At 64.3% G+C, this 14,150-nt stretch overlaps 2 protein-coding genes and 1 long non-coding RNA gene across 3 annotated transcripts; 2 read left to right on the top strand and 1 right to left on the bottom strand.

The window, feature by feature from the left end:
- The first annotated feature begins 11,133 nt into the window (after positions 1-11,133).
- ZNRD2 (zinc ribbon domain containing 2) lies at positions 11,134-12,293 on the top strand. Its single transcript, XM_051827979.2, has 4 exons — positions 11,134-11,294; positions 11,372-11,523; positions 11,628-11,712; positions 11,929-12,293. The coding sequence occupies exons 1-4, from the start codon at positions 11,276-11,278 to the stop codon at positions 12,273-12,275; spliced, it is 603 nt and encodes a 200-aa protein (XP_051683939.1). The 5' UTR covers positions 11,134-11,275; the 3' UTR covers positions 12,276-12,293.
- Positions 11,993-12,594, bottom strand: LOC138848513 (uncharacterized). Its single transcript, XR_011386377.1, has 2 exons — positions 12,454-12,594; positions 11,993-12,399 (listed from the first exon to the last, which is right to left on the bottom strand). It is a non-coding gene; the product is annotated as an uncharacterized lncRNA (long non-coding RNA).
- On the top strand, positions 12,391-14,003 carry FAM89B (family with sequence similarity 89 member B). Its single transcript, XM_051827980.2, has 2 exons — positions 12,391-13,185; positions 13,411-14,003. Exons 1-2 carry the CDS (start codon positions 12,895-12,897, stop codon positions 13,687-13,689), a joined length of 570 nt encoding a protein of 189 aa, XP_051683940.1. The 5' UTR covers positions 12,391-12,894; the 3' UTR covers positions 13,690-14,003.
- Positions 14,004-14,150: the final 147 nt, after the last annotated feature.

The following is a 14,150-nucleotide window of genomic DNA, read 5'->3' as shown; positions in this document are numbered from 1 at the left end:
CCCACCCCAGATGCCCGCCCTCGCCGGGCCGCGCGCTGGGCGCTTTCCAGGGGGCCTCACCTGGGACCCGCGGCCGCGCCGCCGGATTCCTCCGGGCGGGGCCGGAGCCTGCGGAGACCGCGCCGCGCCCCGCGGAGCGGGAGACCGGGGCTGGCGGAGCGGATGAGCCTTGCCCCGGGCCATTCCGACGGTCGGGGCCCTCCCAGCCTCCCTGGCACGTGTGGGGGTCTCCCAGTCCCGAGGTCACTTGTGCCCGGTGCTGAGGACCGGAGCGCGGCGACGTCCCAGGAAGGAGCCGCCGGGTCCGAAGAACAAAGCTGCACACCCAGCGCCCCCCCCGGGCAGCCCCCCCCCCCCCCCGGCCAGCCGCCCCCGAAGCGGCTTCCTGGTGCCCACCCTGCCACCTCCCCCTCCCCCTCGTCTGGCCTGGCTGGCGGGGCTGGCTCTGGGCCTCAGACACTCGAATCGCCAAGGTCTGAGCTCAGGGCCTGGCCCCCTTCCCAGGCTAACAGCCGGGGGGCGGGGGGGGGCTGCTTGAGAGCCAGGGCGCTGGGGAGGGGCACGGCAGGGCCCCCGGGCAGGGGCTGGCAGGGGCTGGGGAGGGGTCTTGAGTTTGGGCCTGACTGGCCAGGAGGGGAAGTGGCAGTGTCCTGGGCCCAGGCCACAGCAGGGGGGCTGCGGGGAGACCCCAGCATCTGTCTGTGACTCACAGACCCCAGCAGGGGGCACTGCCAAGGGAGGGGCTCTCCAGCCCTCTCCCGGAGCGCCAGGGAGGAGCTCAGGGCCAGCTTCTCCCACCTGTTGAAGGGGCGCCTGGTTTTCTGCTCTGAGACCCTCTGGGGAGCCTGGTTGAGCTGCCCGGTGGGCACAGCGCTGTTCAGTCCAGCCCGTGTTGCAGGGCTTTCCCTGGGTCCCCAGGGGTCCCTGCTGCTGGAATCCAGGAAGGGCTGTGAGGGGCGCGCGCGCACACACACACACACACACGCCCCGCCCGCTGCTGGCTCGGGTCACACACTGAGGCCAGGAATAATACTGAATGCTTAGCACCTGCCAGGCGCGGGCCGAGCATTTTTTGTTCATTTTTTCCCTCACACTCATCTGAACCCAACCCTCCCCTGGCCAGAGCGGCCCGTGGCGCACCTTGGCACGAAGCACCGTCAAACCCTCCTGGCTTGCAGTTACTCCCGCCAAGCCTCAGTTTTTCTCCCTGTGAGATGGGGGTCTGGTCATCCAACTAACAGAACCTGCCACGTGCCGGGCGCTTGCCTGCCAAGCAGCCGGGTGTGCCCTCGCCAGGCTGGGCACGCGAGCGGTCAGCACTCGCCCAACCGTGCTCACAGCGGAGTGGGTGCTGGCACCGCGAGCGGGGGGAGGGCTGGGGGGCCAGGAACCCCTCTCGCAGGAAGGACATTTTCCTGGAAGCTGGAGGGTGACTGAGGGGAGCCTGCAGGAGACCCGAATTAAGAGGACCGAAAAAGAGGCTGTTTACCGAGGGGCTGAGGGGCCGAGGGGCCGAGGGGCTGAGGGGCCGAGGCGGGTAGAGATTCCAGCCTTCCAGGATCTGCAGAGAGGCCAGCGGAGCAATGGGGTGGGGTGGGGGACAGCAGTGGAGCTGGGAGAGGCGTAGTGAGAATTTGTTGTCTTAAAACTAAGAACATCCTCAATTTTTTAAAAGATTTATTTGTTTTATTTGAAAGAGTTACACAGAGAGGAGAGAAGAGAGAGAGAGGTCTTCTATCCATTGGTTCACTCCCCAAATGGCCACAATGATGTTCCGAAGCCAGGAGTTTCTTCCGGGTCTCCCATGTGGGTGCAGGGGCCCAAGGCCTTGGGCCATCCTCCACTGCTTCCCAGGCCATAGCAGAGAGCTGGATGGAAGAGGAGCAGCCGGGACTCGAACCAGCATCCACACGGGATGTCAGACCCCAGGCAGAGGCTCAGCCTACTACACCACAGCACCGGCCCCTTGGGTTTTACTTTCTTCACAACGGGGCTGCCTTCATCCCAGGAGAGATAACAGCTGGAGCTCATGGCGATGAAGCTGGAGGAGGGATGTGGAGACTGGAGAGAGGGTCCTGGAGAGGCAGGTGGCGGGAATGGCTCCCGGTGTCTGGCCTGAGCCCCTGGGGGCCTGAAGCTGTGTGTGGCACCTGCTGACTCTCAGATGCCTGGAGACACATGAACCCAGGTCAGACAGGAGACGTGTCCTGCAGACACAGGGGACATCTCTGGCCGTGGGAAAGCACGGGGGAGAGAGGAGGCCCCAGCGTGTACCAGGCAGGTCAGGGGAGCAGGCAGAGTCAGTCCAGGACCAGCAGGAGCAGAGGCAGGGGGAGCCCGGGGCCCTGAGTGTCCACGAGGAGGTCTGGTGCCGTGGACAGTGACGTGGGCACCTCAGCCCTTCATCTCCAGGGGCTGCGGGGTGACTGTGACCCAGCGGAGGCACCCAGCCGCCCCAGCGCTGAAGGCTGCTCCTGGGGCCAGTGAGGGGAGTGCGTGGAAGCACCGTGTGGCCAGGGCCAAGGACGCCACCCTGGCGTGGAGGTGCTCCCCAAATGTCCTGGGAGATGGGTGGGCTTGGGGCTCTGCAGGGACAGAGAAGAGCCAGGGGCCGGGGCCCAGGGGCCGTCCTGACTGCACACGTGCTCTGGGGTCTCAGGGATTGGCCGGGGTCACACAGCTGTTCGGCGGCGGCAGAGCCAGGTCTGGAATCCATGGCTCATTCGCGGGACTGGCCGGACGGGGCCGCTGTGCCGAGTGACGGCAGCGACGTCTCGGGAGTTCCCAGAGCCCAGTGGTGCTTTCCAGCCGCGGACGATCCTGGCTGCAGCGTGGGCTGGGAAAATCCCCCAGGTCTCCTCTGCCTCCATTTCACTGCTCTTCAGCCAGGAACAAGGAGCCCTGAGCAGACGCCTGCCACCTCGGAGGTCCTCGGCATGGCTGTGTCAGCTGTTTTCACCACGGGCCAGGCTGGGAGCCGAGATGGCCGCGTAGGGCAGGCCCGGCCCCGTGCTGCCTCTCTGAGAGGTTCCCAGGCTCTGAGGAAGGTGATGCGGTGGGGGTGAGTGGGCGGAAGCTGGGCCAGGGCCAGGGCCAAAGCTGGGAGCCGGGAACGCAATCCGGGGCTCTCACATGGGTGGCAGGAGCCCAACCCTGTTGCCATCACCAGTGACCCGGGATGGCACTGGCAGGAAGCCGGACTCAGGAGCTGCAAAGCGCACCCAGCGCACTGACGTGGGTCACAGGTGTCCTAACGAATGGCGTAGGGGCTGGCTCCGTGGCCTAGAAGGCTAAGCCTCTGCCTGCAGTGCCTGCAGCCCGTTTGGGTGCCGGTTCAAGTCCCGGCTGCTCCACTTCCAAGCCAGGTGCCTGTTAATGCAACTGCGAAAGCAGCAGAAGATGGCCCGAGTGCTTCAGGGGCCCCGCACCCACATGTGAGATGCGGAGGAAGCTCCTGGCTCCTGGCTCCGGCCTGGCTCAGCCTTGGCCATTGCATTCATCTGGGGAGTGAACTAGTGAATGGAAGATCTGTGTGTGTGTGTGTCCTTGTCTCTCTGTATCTCTGCCTTCAAATAAATAAACCTTTAAAAACAAACAAACAAAAAACAACACAGATGTCTCAACTGCTAGTGAAGTGCTTGCTTCCAAAGACATTTTTTTTTTTTAACAGGCAGAGTGGACAGTGAGAGAGAGAGACAGAGAGAAAGGTCTTCCTTTGCCGTTGGTTCACCCTCCAATGGCCGCCGCGGCCGGCGCACCGCGCTGATCCAAAGGCAGGAGCCAGGTGCTTCTCCTGGTCGCCCATGGGGTGCAGGGCCCAAGCACTTGGGCCATCCTCCACTGCACTCCTGGGCCACAGCAGAGAGCTGGCCTGGAAGAGGGGCAACCGGGACAGAATCCGGCGCCCTGACCGGGACTAGAACCCGGTGTGCCGGCGCCACAAGGTGGAGGATTAGCCTAGTGAGCCGCGGCGCCAGCCCAAAGACACTTTTTTTTTAATAAGACATTTATTTATTTGAGAAGTAGAGTTACATAGAGAGACAGAGAGAAAGGTCTTCCATCCCTTGGTTCACTCCCTAAATGACCACAATGGCCAGAGCTGGGCTAGGCCGAAGCCAGGAGCTTCTTCCGGATCACCCACGAAGGTGCAGGGGCCCAAGCACTTGGGCCATCTTCTGCTTTCCCAGGCCACAGCAGAGAGCTGGATCGGAAGAGGAGCAGCTGGGACAGGAACCAGTGTACATACGGGATGCCGGCACCGCAGGCGGAGACTTAGCCCACTACTCCACAGCGCCGGCCCCAAAGACACTTTTCTGAAGTTAGGGTGCTCTGATGTGCCACCCACAGAGGGTACCGAGATGCTGAGCACTGAGAGACGGGTTGGAAATGAAGTAAACCCATTTCACACTTGGAAATCAGCGAAGCTCTTCTGCCTGCCCCTCTTCCCTTCCCTCCAGGGGCAGGAAAAGGCCACTGACTGAGCCCCGCCCAGCCGCAGCCTCGCTGGGGCAGTGAGACCTCACTCATGGCTCTGTCCCGAGGATTGAATGAGCCACTTCCTGAAACACTCTCGGCACGTGCCTGGTCCGAGGAAAACACACCTAACGTGAGTCTGCTCGTGTTCATCCGTGTCGCCCGGCCTTTCCTGTCTCACAGACACGCCAGGCAGCTCCCGTGGCCGTGAACGGCAAGAGAAAGTGCCTGCTGGAGCGGAAACAGGGTGCTATGAACGTGGGTTCTGGAGCCACCCATGGCCATGAGATCCTACGATCACCCAGGAAGGGCCTCCCTCCCGCCAGGCCGGGGATGCCGCACAGGTGGGTGTCAGCCTGGCCCCAGTGATGGTGCTGCCGGTCCTAAGTGCAGGGGAGGGCCTGCTGCTTTCCCAGCTGCACAGCCGTCCTAGGCGGTGCGGCCCGCACGTCTGTCCCCTGTCCTAGGCGGTGCGGCCCGCACGTCTGCCCCGCCCCGTCTGCCCCCCCCCCCCCGGTCCTAGGCGGTGCGGCCCGCACGTCTGCCCACCCCGTCTGCCCCCCCCCCCGGTCCTAGGCTGTGCGGCCCGCACGTCTGCCCCCCCCCCCCCCCCCGTCCTAGGCGGTGCGGCCCGCACGTCTGCCCCGTCAAGGACTGTGGAGGGGCTCTCCTTCTACCCGGCCTGCAGCTGGCACTGCAGCCTGGGCAGGCGCATGGATGCTGGCGAAGACAGGAGGCTCCCGTGTCAGACAGAGGCGCACCACCCCGCTCACTGCAGTCCCCTGTACCCCGAGTTCTGTGCTCTGGCCCAGAAGTCTGTGTTGGGAGCTTGGTCCCCAGGGTGGTGGTGCTGGGAGGTGGGGCTTAGCAGGAGGTTCTAGATCACCTGAAGGGTTGCTCTCGAAAGGGATTAAGGGGCCTTAGTATGTCCAGCCCCCGCCTGCAGTGCCTGCATCCCATGTGTGCGCCAGTTCAAGTCCCGGCTGCCCCACTTCCTATCCAGCTCCCTGCTATTTGTCTGGGAAAGCAGTGAGACGCGGCCCAAATACCTGGGCCCCTGAACTCATAGGGGAGAGCTGGAAGCTCCTGGCTCTTGACTTCGTCCCAGCCCAGCTCGGCTGGTGTGGCCATTTGGAGGGTGACCCAGGGGAGGGAAGATCCCTCTCTCTCTCCCTCCCTCTCTCCCTATAACGCTCTCTTTCAAACAAATCAAACACGTCTTTCCTAAATGATCAAGGTCTTTCTGAGGGGCCTCAGCAGTTCCCAGGGGGATCGCTGTGACACCCCGAACCTCGCAGTGCCACTGAGGCACAGCAAGTTAAGCCATCGCCCGCGGTGCTGGCGTCCTGTATGGGCATCAGTCTGAGTCCCGGTTGTTCCACTTAGGATCCAGCTTCCTGCTACTGCACCTGGGAAGGCCGTGGAGATGGCCCAGTGCCTGGGCTCCTGCCACCCAAGCATGGCATTCCAGGCTCAGGCTTTGGCGTGGCCCACCTCTGCCACTGCGGCCATCTGGGGAGTGAACCAGTGGATGGAAGAGCTCTCTGCCTCTCCTTCTCTTTCTGTAACTCTGCCTTTCAAATCAATAAATAAAACTTTCTATAAATAAAAGCCTGAATCTAGGAGTGGACCTTTATCCTAGCAGTTAAGGGCATTGGTTACAACACCCAAGTCCCACATCAGAGGCCTTTGGTTCAATGCCAAGCTCTGTCGCTTTCTGCTAATGCAGACCCTAGGAGGCGGTGGTGATTCCTGGAATAAGCGAGTTCCTCCACCCACATGACAGACTGGTTGAATGCCTGGCTCCTAGTTCTGGTCTGGGCTATGATAGGCATCAGAGAAGAACCAATGGCTGGTGGGGCCTGTGCTGTGGCACAGTAGGTTAAGCCTCTGCCTGCACCGCTGGCATCCCATATGGAGACTGGTTCAAGTCCCAGCTGCTCCACTTCCAACACAGCTCCCTGCTAATGGCCTGGGAAAGCAGTGGAGGATGGCCCAAGTGCTTGGGCCCCTGCACCCACGTGGGAGACCCAGAAGAAGCTCCTGGCTCCTGGCTTTGAATCAGCCCATCTCTGGCTGTTGTGGCCATTTGGGGAGTGAACTAGCAGACGGAAGATCTCTCTCTCTGTCTCTAACTCTGATTCTCAAATAAATAAAATGAATCTAAAAAAAAAAAAAAAAAAGAGCCCATAACGGGAGCGCTCTGCTTGTCAACCTCTCAAATGAAGAGGGAGAGGGCCGGGGGCACCTGGCCACGCCGAGCCTGCCTCTGGGCCCCTGACTGCCACGCTGCTGTGCGTGCCTGCCAGCGCCATCTTCCCTGATGGGACTGGAGACTTGCGTCTCACGCTGCAGTGCCTGGGATGCAGCCCGAGGTCAGTGAACTAGCCGGAAAGCCAGAAGCACGACAGAGATTAGTCCCGAGAGCCGACCTGGGCTGCCTCACTCTGACCTGAAGGTGTGAAGCACCGCCCGCACTCAGGAGTGTGCGGGCGCAGTGCCGATGTCCAGCACCCCTCCCCTGACAGTGCTTTCGGCAGGAATGGCAGTGGGGACTGGCATCAGAATTCTCCCCTTCGCACTCACCCTGCCGCAGCAGGGACAGTCGGGATAGCGCAGGCTGGGCCTTTAGCATGGACATCTACACGAGTGATCGGGATCGGTCATGATTTGTTTCCGCAGTTAGCTGACACCATGGCCATGAGAAACCCTACGTGCTTGTAGGAATGTTATCACGGACGTTGGAGGACTCCCGGGCTCATGACAGCAGCCACACTGCTTCCCAACTGGAGCTTCAAGGCTGGCACACTTCCGCCAGCCTGGGCTTGGGTCTGTCCATCCAGCTAAGGGCTTCTCAATCTTATTGCCCTTTGCAAAGGGCTTCTGGTTTAGCTGCTTTTCTCTATCAACTTTCTATTCTCTATTTCATTTATTTCCACTCTAATCTTTTTTAAAAAATATTTATTTATTTGAAAGAGTTACACAGAGAGGAGAGGCAGAGAGAGAGAAAGAGAGAGAGAGAGAGGTCTTCCATCCACTGGTTCACCCTCCAGATGGCTGCAACGGCCGGAGCTACACTGATCTGAAGCCAGGAGCCAGGAGTCTCCCATGCAGGTGCAGGGCTCAAGGACTTGGGCCATCCTCCACTGCTTTCCCAGGCCACAGCAGGGAGCTGGACTGGAAGTGGAGCAGCTAGGACTAGAACCAGCACCCATGTGGGACGCCGGCACTGCAGGCGGCTGCTTTATCCACCACACCACAGCGCCGGCCCCTCCACTCTAATCTTCATTCTATCTTTCCTTCTAGTTGTTTTGGTCTATTCTTCTGGTTTCTCAAGGTGAAGATTAGGTTCTTGACTTGAAATCTTTTTTTTTTTCAGTTTATTTATTTACTTGAAAGGCAGAGTGACAAAGAGAAAAAGATCTTCTGCCCCACATGGGTGCAGGCACCAGGGCTGGACCCCATCAAAGCCAGGAGTCAGGAGCTCCATCTGTCCCCGACACGGGCTGGCAGGGCCTCAAGTCCTTGAGTTCTCATCCACTGCTTCCCACTGCGCTCTCAGGGCCTGGCTGGGAAGTGGTGCAGCTGGGACTGCGACCAGTGCTCCGACATCAGACGCCAGCATGGCAAGTGGAGCTTAACCTGCCGCACAACCCCAGCCCCGCACTTTGATTTGGCTTGGTCTGTTTGTAAAGACTTATCTATTTATTTCAATGTCAGAGTAGAGAGGTCTTCCCTCTGCTGGTTCACTCCCCAAGTGGCTACAACAGCCATGGCGGAGCCGGGAGCTCCCTCTGGGCCTCCACGCGGGTGCAGGGCCCAAGCACTCGGGTCACCTGCTGCTGCTGTCCCAGGCCACAGCAGGAAGCTCCACCAGAAGCGGAGCAGCCGGACACAAACCGGCGCCCGTATGCCGCCCCCTTATTCCTTTTAGTATAAAGCTGGGGGCGGGGTGTTCCGGGGCAGTCCAGTGAATCACAGGAACTCAGATTCACTTGGGTCAGTTCCTAAGGTCCAGGGGTCATCTGCACCAGCACTGCAAACCCAAGCTAGGACAGGAAGAGCTCAAGGCATAAAGGACACCTCGCCCTGGTCTCCTCTGGGAGTTTGTCGGCCTCAGGGGATTCCCTTGAGAGGGAAAAGCTCCCGCGTGGTAGTCAGGACCCATTCAGGTCTCCCACGTGGGAGCCAAGAACTCAAGGTGTATCGGCAGGCAGCTGGGTGGAGTAGCGGCCGGCGCCGCGGCTCAATAGGCTAATCCTCCGCCTAGCGGCGCCGGCACACCGGGTTCTAGTCCCGGTCGGGGTGCCGGATTCTGTCCCGGTTGCCCCTCTTCCAGGCCAGCCCTCTGCTGTGGCCAGGGAGTGCAGTGGAGGATGGCCCAGGTGCTTGGGCCCTGCACCCCATGGGAGACCAGGAAAAGCACCTGGCTCCTGGCTCCTGCCATCGGATCAGTGCGGTGCGCCGGCCGCAGCGCGCCGGCCGCGGCGGCCTTTGGAGGGTGAACCAACGGCAAAAGGAAGACCTTTCTCTCTGTCTCTCTCTCTCACTGTCCACTCTGCCTGTCAAAAAAAAAAAAAAAAAAAAAAAAAAAAAGAAGTGGAGTAGCTTCGGCCGGCACCGCGGCTCACTAGGCTAATCCTCCACCTGCGGCGCCGGCACACCGTGTTCTAGTCCTGGTCGGGGCGCCGGATTCTGTCCTGGTTGCTCCTTTTCCAGTCCAGCTCTCTGCTGTGGCCAGGGAGGGCAGTGGAGGATGGCCCAAGTGCTTGGGCCCTGCACCCCATGGGAGACCAGGAGAAGCACCTGGCTCCCGGCTTCAGATCAGCGCAGTGCGCTGGCTGCAGTGGCCATTGGAGGGTGAACCAACAGCAAAGGAAGACCTTTCTCTGTCTCTCTCTCTCACTGTCCACTCTGCCTGTCAAAAATAAAAATAATAATAATAATAAAAAAAGAAGTGGAGTAGCTGGGACTCAACCCAGCACTCAGATACAAGACGTGGGCACCCCAGGCGGCAGCTGAACGCGCTGAGCCCCAGCGCTCGCCCCCCACCTGATTTCGGGTGCCTCCTCCATGCAAGGGTGGCGTGCACGCTTCACCGTGAACGCTACCTGAAAGGGTGCGGGGACTCCTGTGCTCCCGGGATGAGCCCGAGTGCTGTTTGTTACAATGAGGAGCCGCCCCTCCACTCCCCAACCCCACCCAGAGGAGAGCTGCCTCTCACCCCTGCAGGATTCCTCCTTATGAACAGGAACCAGTGAAAGGCCACTTACGGCTTGGCTGGCCGTACAATGCGGTCAACAGGTGGGCACGGCAGACACGGAGGACCCCGAGCGGTCAGGGACACCGGGTATGCCTGACCCTCCCTCTAGAGGGCGTGCTCAGCACCAGCATCCTGGACAAGACGCGGAGACCCGGCCAGCGGCTCACAGCTCCTGACCACGCCCTCCAGCCACCCCGCCCGGGGCTGTTTTACCGACAGAGGCCGAAGCCCAGGGAGGTGAGGTCTGTTACTCCAGGCAACGTAGCCGGGAAGCAGCAGATCCAGGATCAAACCCGGCCTGCCGGATTCCAGCCCGTGCCTTGGCCACGCAGCAGTGGAAACTGAGGCAGGGGAGGGGCAGGCAGAGTGGCCCTGACCTGTGGGACCTTCAAGGTCACGGCGAGGACTTGGGACCTGTGTCTAAGTGCCAGGGGAGACAGTAAAGGGTTCTGACAAAAGGCTCCCGTTTCCTGCCCTGCGCACTGGGAATAACCGATGTGCCCACCCCATCAGGTGGTCTCGAGGAAGAGAGCAAAGGCGTCCAGCGGGAGGAAGACCTGCAGCAGGTGCATCGCTGCCCAAGAGCCTGCTGGGAGGTGGTGAGGGTGAAGAGGGGTGCAGGGTTCTCCAAGTAGTCAGTGCTGGGGGACAGACGCGGCCGGGAGAAGGCACTCGGGTAGGACGGAGAAAGCAAGTCCTACCGAGAGGAGGCGCCTGGGCTTGAAGGCCAAGGTCCTCTCTCACCACCCTGGCTCACAGCCTCGAGGGGCTGCAGGTGCAAGACCAGCGCCTGCCCCATCTGGCTCCTCCCAGCCTCATCAAGGGCAAAGGAGACCTACGGGGAGATACCACAGAAAACTAAAACATCACCATGGGGCACCGGTGATTTCCATTTAACCCCCGAGGAAGCAGTGCGCAACGCGCGCCCCCGCCCTCCGTCTCCCGTAGGAGCGGGCACTGCGCGGGTCTGGGGGCGAGCAGCTTGCTTTGTTCTGTTCTGTCGCTGGTCTGCTTAGGGCAGCCTCAGTCTCGGGACCAGCCTGCGACATCGCACACACAACGACGGGGGGGGGGGGGGGGGGTCTGAAAGCCGGAAGGGTCCCCGCCCGGGGCCTCCTCGCGCGCGCGTCCCGGGCCGTCTGCTATCGCGGTGGGGACTGCGAGGGAAGCCCCGAGGGAGGCGGAGGCCAGCGGGGATCCCTCTAGCCAAGGGGTCCCCTCCGACCGCGGCGGGCGGGCAGGGCGATCCGGCAAGGCCGCTTCCAGGTCTCGCGGCCAGCGCAGCGCAACGGAGACGGCCCTCCGGAGGCCCCTCCAGGCGGAAGTTTCTGTCCTTTGAATTCCCGCGGGCCGACGCACCCCCAGGGCACGGCCGCTCGGGCAGCGGACCCGCCCCACTCCCGGCAGACCCACGCATGAGGGCCGAGCGAAGACGTCATTTCCGCCCTGCTCCGTGCCCGGCAGGAGGGGGCGGGGCCGTAGCCGGAGGCGCGCCGTTTGTGCGTCACTTCCGGTGAGCCCGGCGGCGACAACGGCAACATGGCCCTGAACGGTGCTGGTGAGGACTTGGGCTGCGGGGGCCCGGGGGCGGCCCGCTCCAGGACGACCCAGGTCCATGGTGCCTCTCTTCCCCAGAAGTCGACGATTTCTCCTGGGAACCCCCGACCGAGGCGGAGACGAAGGTGCTGCAGGCGCGGCGGGAGCGGCAGGATCGCATCTCGCGGCTCATGGGCGACTACCTGCTGCGCGGTTACCGCATGCTGGGCGACACCTGCGCGGACTGCGGGGTGAGGAGAGGGGCCGGGGGCCGGGGGGCCGGGGGGCCGGGGGCGGGGGCGGGCGCCGGCCTACCCTCCGCTCACCGCTGCCCCCGCTGTTGTCTGCTCCCTAGACCATCCTCCTCCAAGACAAACAGCGGAAAATCTACTGCGTGGCTTGTCAGGAGCTCGACTCGGACGTGGATAAAGATAACCCGGGTGAGCAGGCCCGGGGAACGGCAGTTTCGTCCGGGCAGGGCGGGGGTCAGGGGCTCTCTCCACTCACGGACTCAGAGCGCCTTCCCCGAGATGAAGCCAGGGCACATGGAGGAGATAGGGTGTAGCGGGGCGGGGGAAAGGCCTCCGGGACGGAAGGTCAGAGCCGCAGACGGGCCAGGCGCCCTGACGGCCCCCTCCGCTCTCTCCTTTCCGTAGCCCTGAACGCACAAGCTGCGCTCTCCCAAGCTCGGGAGCACCAGCTGGCCTCTGCCACGGAGCCCCCCGCCTCGGGTTCTCGGCCAGCCCCCCAGCCCCCGGTGCCCCGGCCCGAGCACTGTGAGGGAGCTGCCGCGGGGCTGAAGGCGGCCCAGGCGCCGCCCCCTGCCCCGGTGCCTCTGCATGCCGACAACCTGGCCGGCGCGCAGGCTGCCCTCCTGCAGAAGCTGAGCTGGGCCTCGGCCGAGCTGGGCTCCAGCTCCTGCCTGGAGACCAGCACCCAGCTGTGCGGCCTCATCCGGGCCTGTGCCGAGGCCCTGCGCAGCCTGAAGCAGCTGCAGCACTGAGAAAAACCTCTGGGAAAACCTGCGTGTGCGTGTCCTTCCTCTGCATGCCCGCGCCCGCTCGCCGTCGGTCTGCCCTGTCCGCCCGCGTGCGCCCCGGACGCCCTGAGCGGGTCCCCGCCCAGTTCTCCCGCGGGGCGGGCGGGGGGCACCCAGTTCTCCCGCGGGGCGGGCGAGGTGCCCCCCGCCCCCGACAGCGGCAGGAGGGGTGAGCCCGCTCCCTGGGCTCTGGCTCCCGTCCCCCGAGGCGTCCCAGCCCTGCCCCCAGCATCCTGAGTCAGCGGTCGTCCCCAGCCCAGGCCCCGCCCAGCAGCTCCTGCGTAGGCTGGAGGCCGTGCAGACCCCGCACCTGCTTTTAGACCCCTTTCCTCGGGAGGGGAAGTGGGCGGGGGGTGTGTAGCAGCAGGAACGGCGTCTGCCCCCTGTCGCCGCCCCCCACTCCTCTCCCTCTCCCCGGCTCTGCGCGCTCGGGCCCACGCCATTGCCTGTTTAAGCCAGGCCCCGCCCACGGGGGTGGGGCAGGGGGCGGAGCCGGCGGCGCCAGGGAAGGAACAAAGCGCGGCCTGCGGGCGGCGGCGGGGCCTGCGGGCCGCGCGGGGCGTTGCGGGGTGCGGGGCCGGCCATGAACGGGCTGCCCGCGGCCGAGACGCCGGGCGGCGCGGGCTGCGCCCTGGCCGGGCTCCCGCCGCTGCCGCGCGGCCTCAGCGGCCTGCTCAACGCCAGCGGGGGCTCGTGGCGGGAGCTGGAGCGCGTCTACAGCCAGCGCAGCCGCATCCACGACGAGCTGAGCCGCGCCGCGCGCGCGCCGGACGGGGCCCGCCACGCCGCCGGTGCCGCCGCCTCGGGCGCCGCAGCCGGCCCCCGGCGGCCGCTCAACCTGGACTCGGCGCTGGCCGCGCTGCGCAAGGAGATGGTGAGTGGCGGGCGCCGGGGGGCTGCGCGGGGCGGGGCGGGCGGAGGTCGCCAGGCACTCTTGGGCGCTGGCTCCCGGCGCTCTTTCCTGCCGCTTGGTGCCCTGACACTGCCTGCAGGGGGTGGCCTGTGTCCGCCACAGCTTTCACTCGGCAGAGCGCGGAGACGGGGCCGGGGGCGCGCCGGGGAGCCCGCGCCCCGCGCCAGCCCACTCTGTCGTCCGCAGGTGGGGCTGCGGCAGCTGGACATGTCGCTGCTGTGCCAGCTGTGGGGCCTGTACGAGTCCATCCAGGACTACAAGCATCTGTGCCAAGACCTGAGCTTGTGCCAGGACCTGTCGTCGTCCCTGCACTCGGACAGCTCGTACCCGCCGGACGCGGGCCTGTCCGACGACGAGGAGCCGCCCGACGCCAGCCTGCCCCCCGACCCCCCGCCCCTCACCGTGCCCCAGACTCACAATGCGCGCGACCAGTGGCTGCAGGACGCCTTCCACATCGGCCTCTGAGGCGTGCCCGGACTCCAGAGCCTGCGCCCCGCACACCGCGCTCGCCTCAGGAGGGCAGGGCGCCGGGCGGGCCCCTGCGCCTCCCCCGCCCCCAGGCGCGCCCCCGCCCTGCCCGCTCTCACTCCGCGGTGGACCCGAAGTGTCTGCGCCCCGTGGCATCTCCGAGACTGGGACGAGGGCCCGGCTGCCGCCTCCTTTGCACCTGCCGCTGCCTCAGGGGCGTCCCGCCTCTGGTCCCGGGTTCCTCCAGGGCCAAGGCCCCACGCTGGATATTTGAGTTTAGGGGCGCAGATCAATAAACACTCTGGGCGTTGTGTCCTGCCTGCTGGTTCTGGCGTGGGGATGCCGCGGGGTCCCGGCGAGTGTGGCGCTGCGCTCCGCCGGCAGGTGGCGCCCGGGCCCCCGCGTGGGAGGGCTCGGCGGCGGCCGGCGGCGCATCCTGCCCGGGGCGGGGGCGGGGG

Source organism: Oryctolagus cuniculus, chromosome 1 (genome assembly GCF_964237555.1).
Source record: "Oryctolagus cuniculus chromosome 1, mOryCun1.1, whole genome shotgun sequence".
Taxonomy (NCBI): Eukaryota; Metazoa; Chordata; class Mammalia; order Lagomorpha; family Leporidae; genus Oryctolagus; species Oryctolagus cuniculus.
Note: the sequence above shows the minus strand (reverse complement) of the source record. Positions and strands in the feature narration are given on the sequence as shown.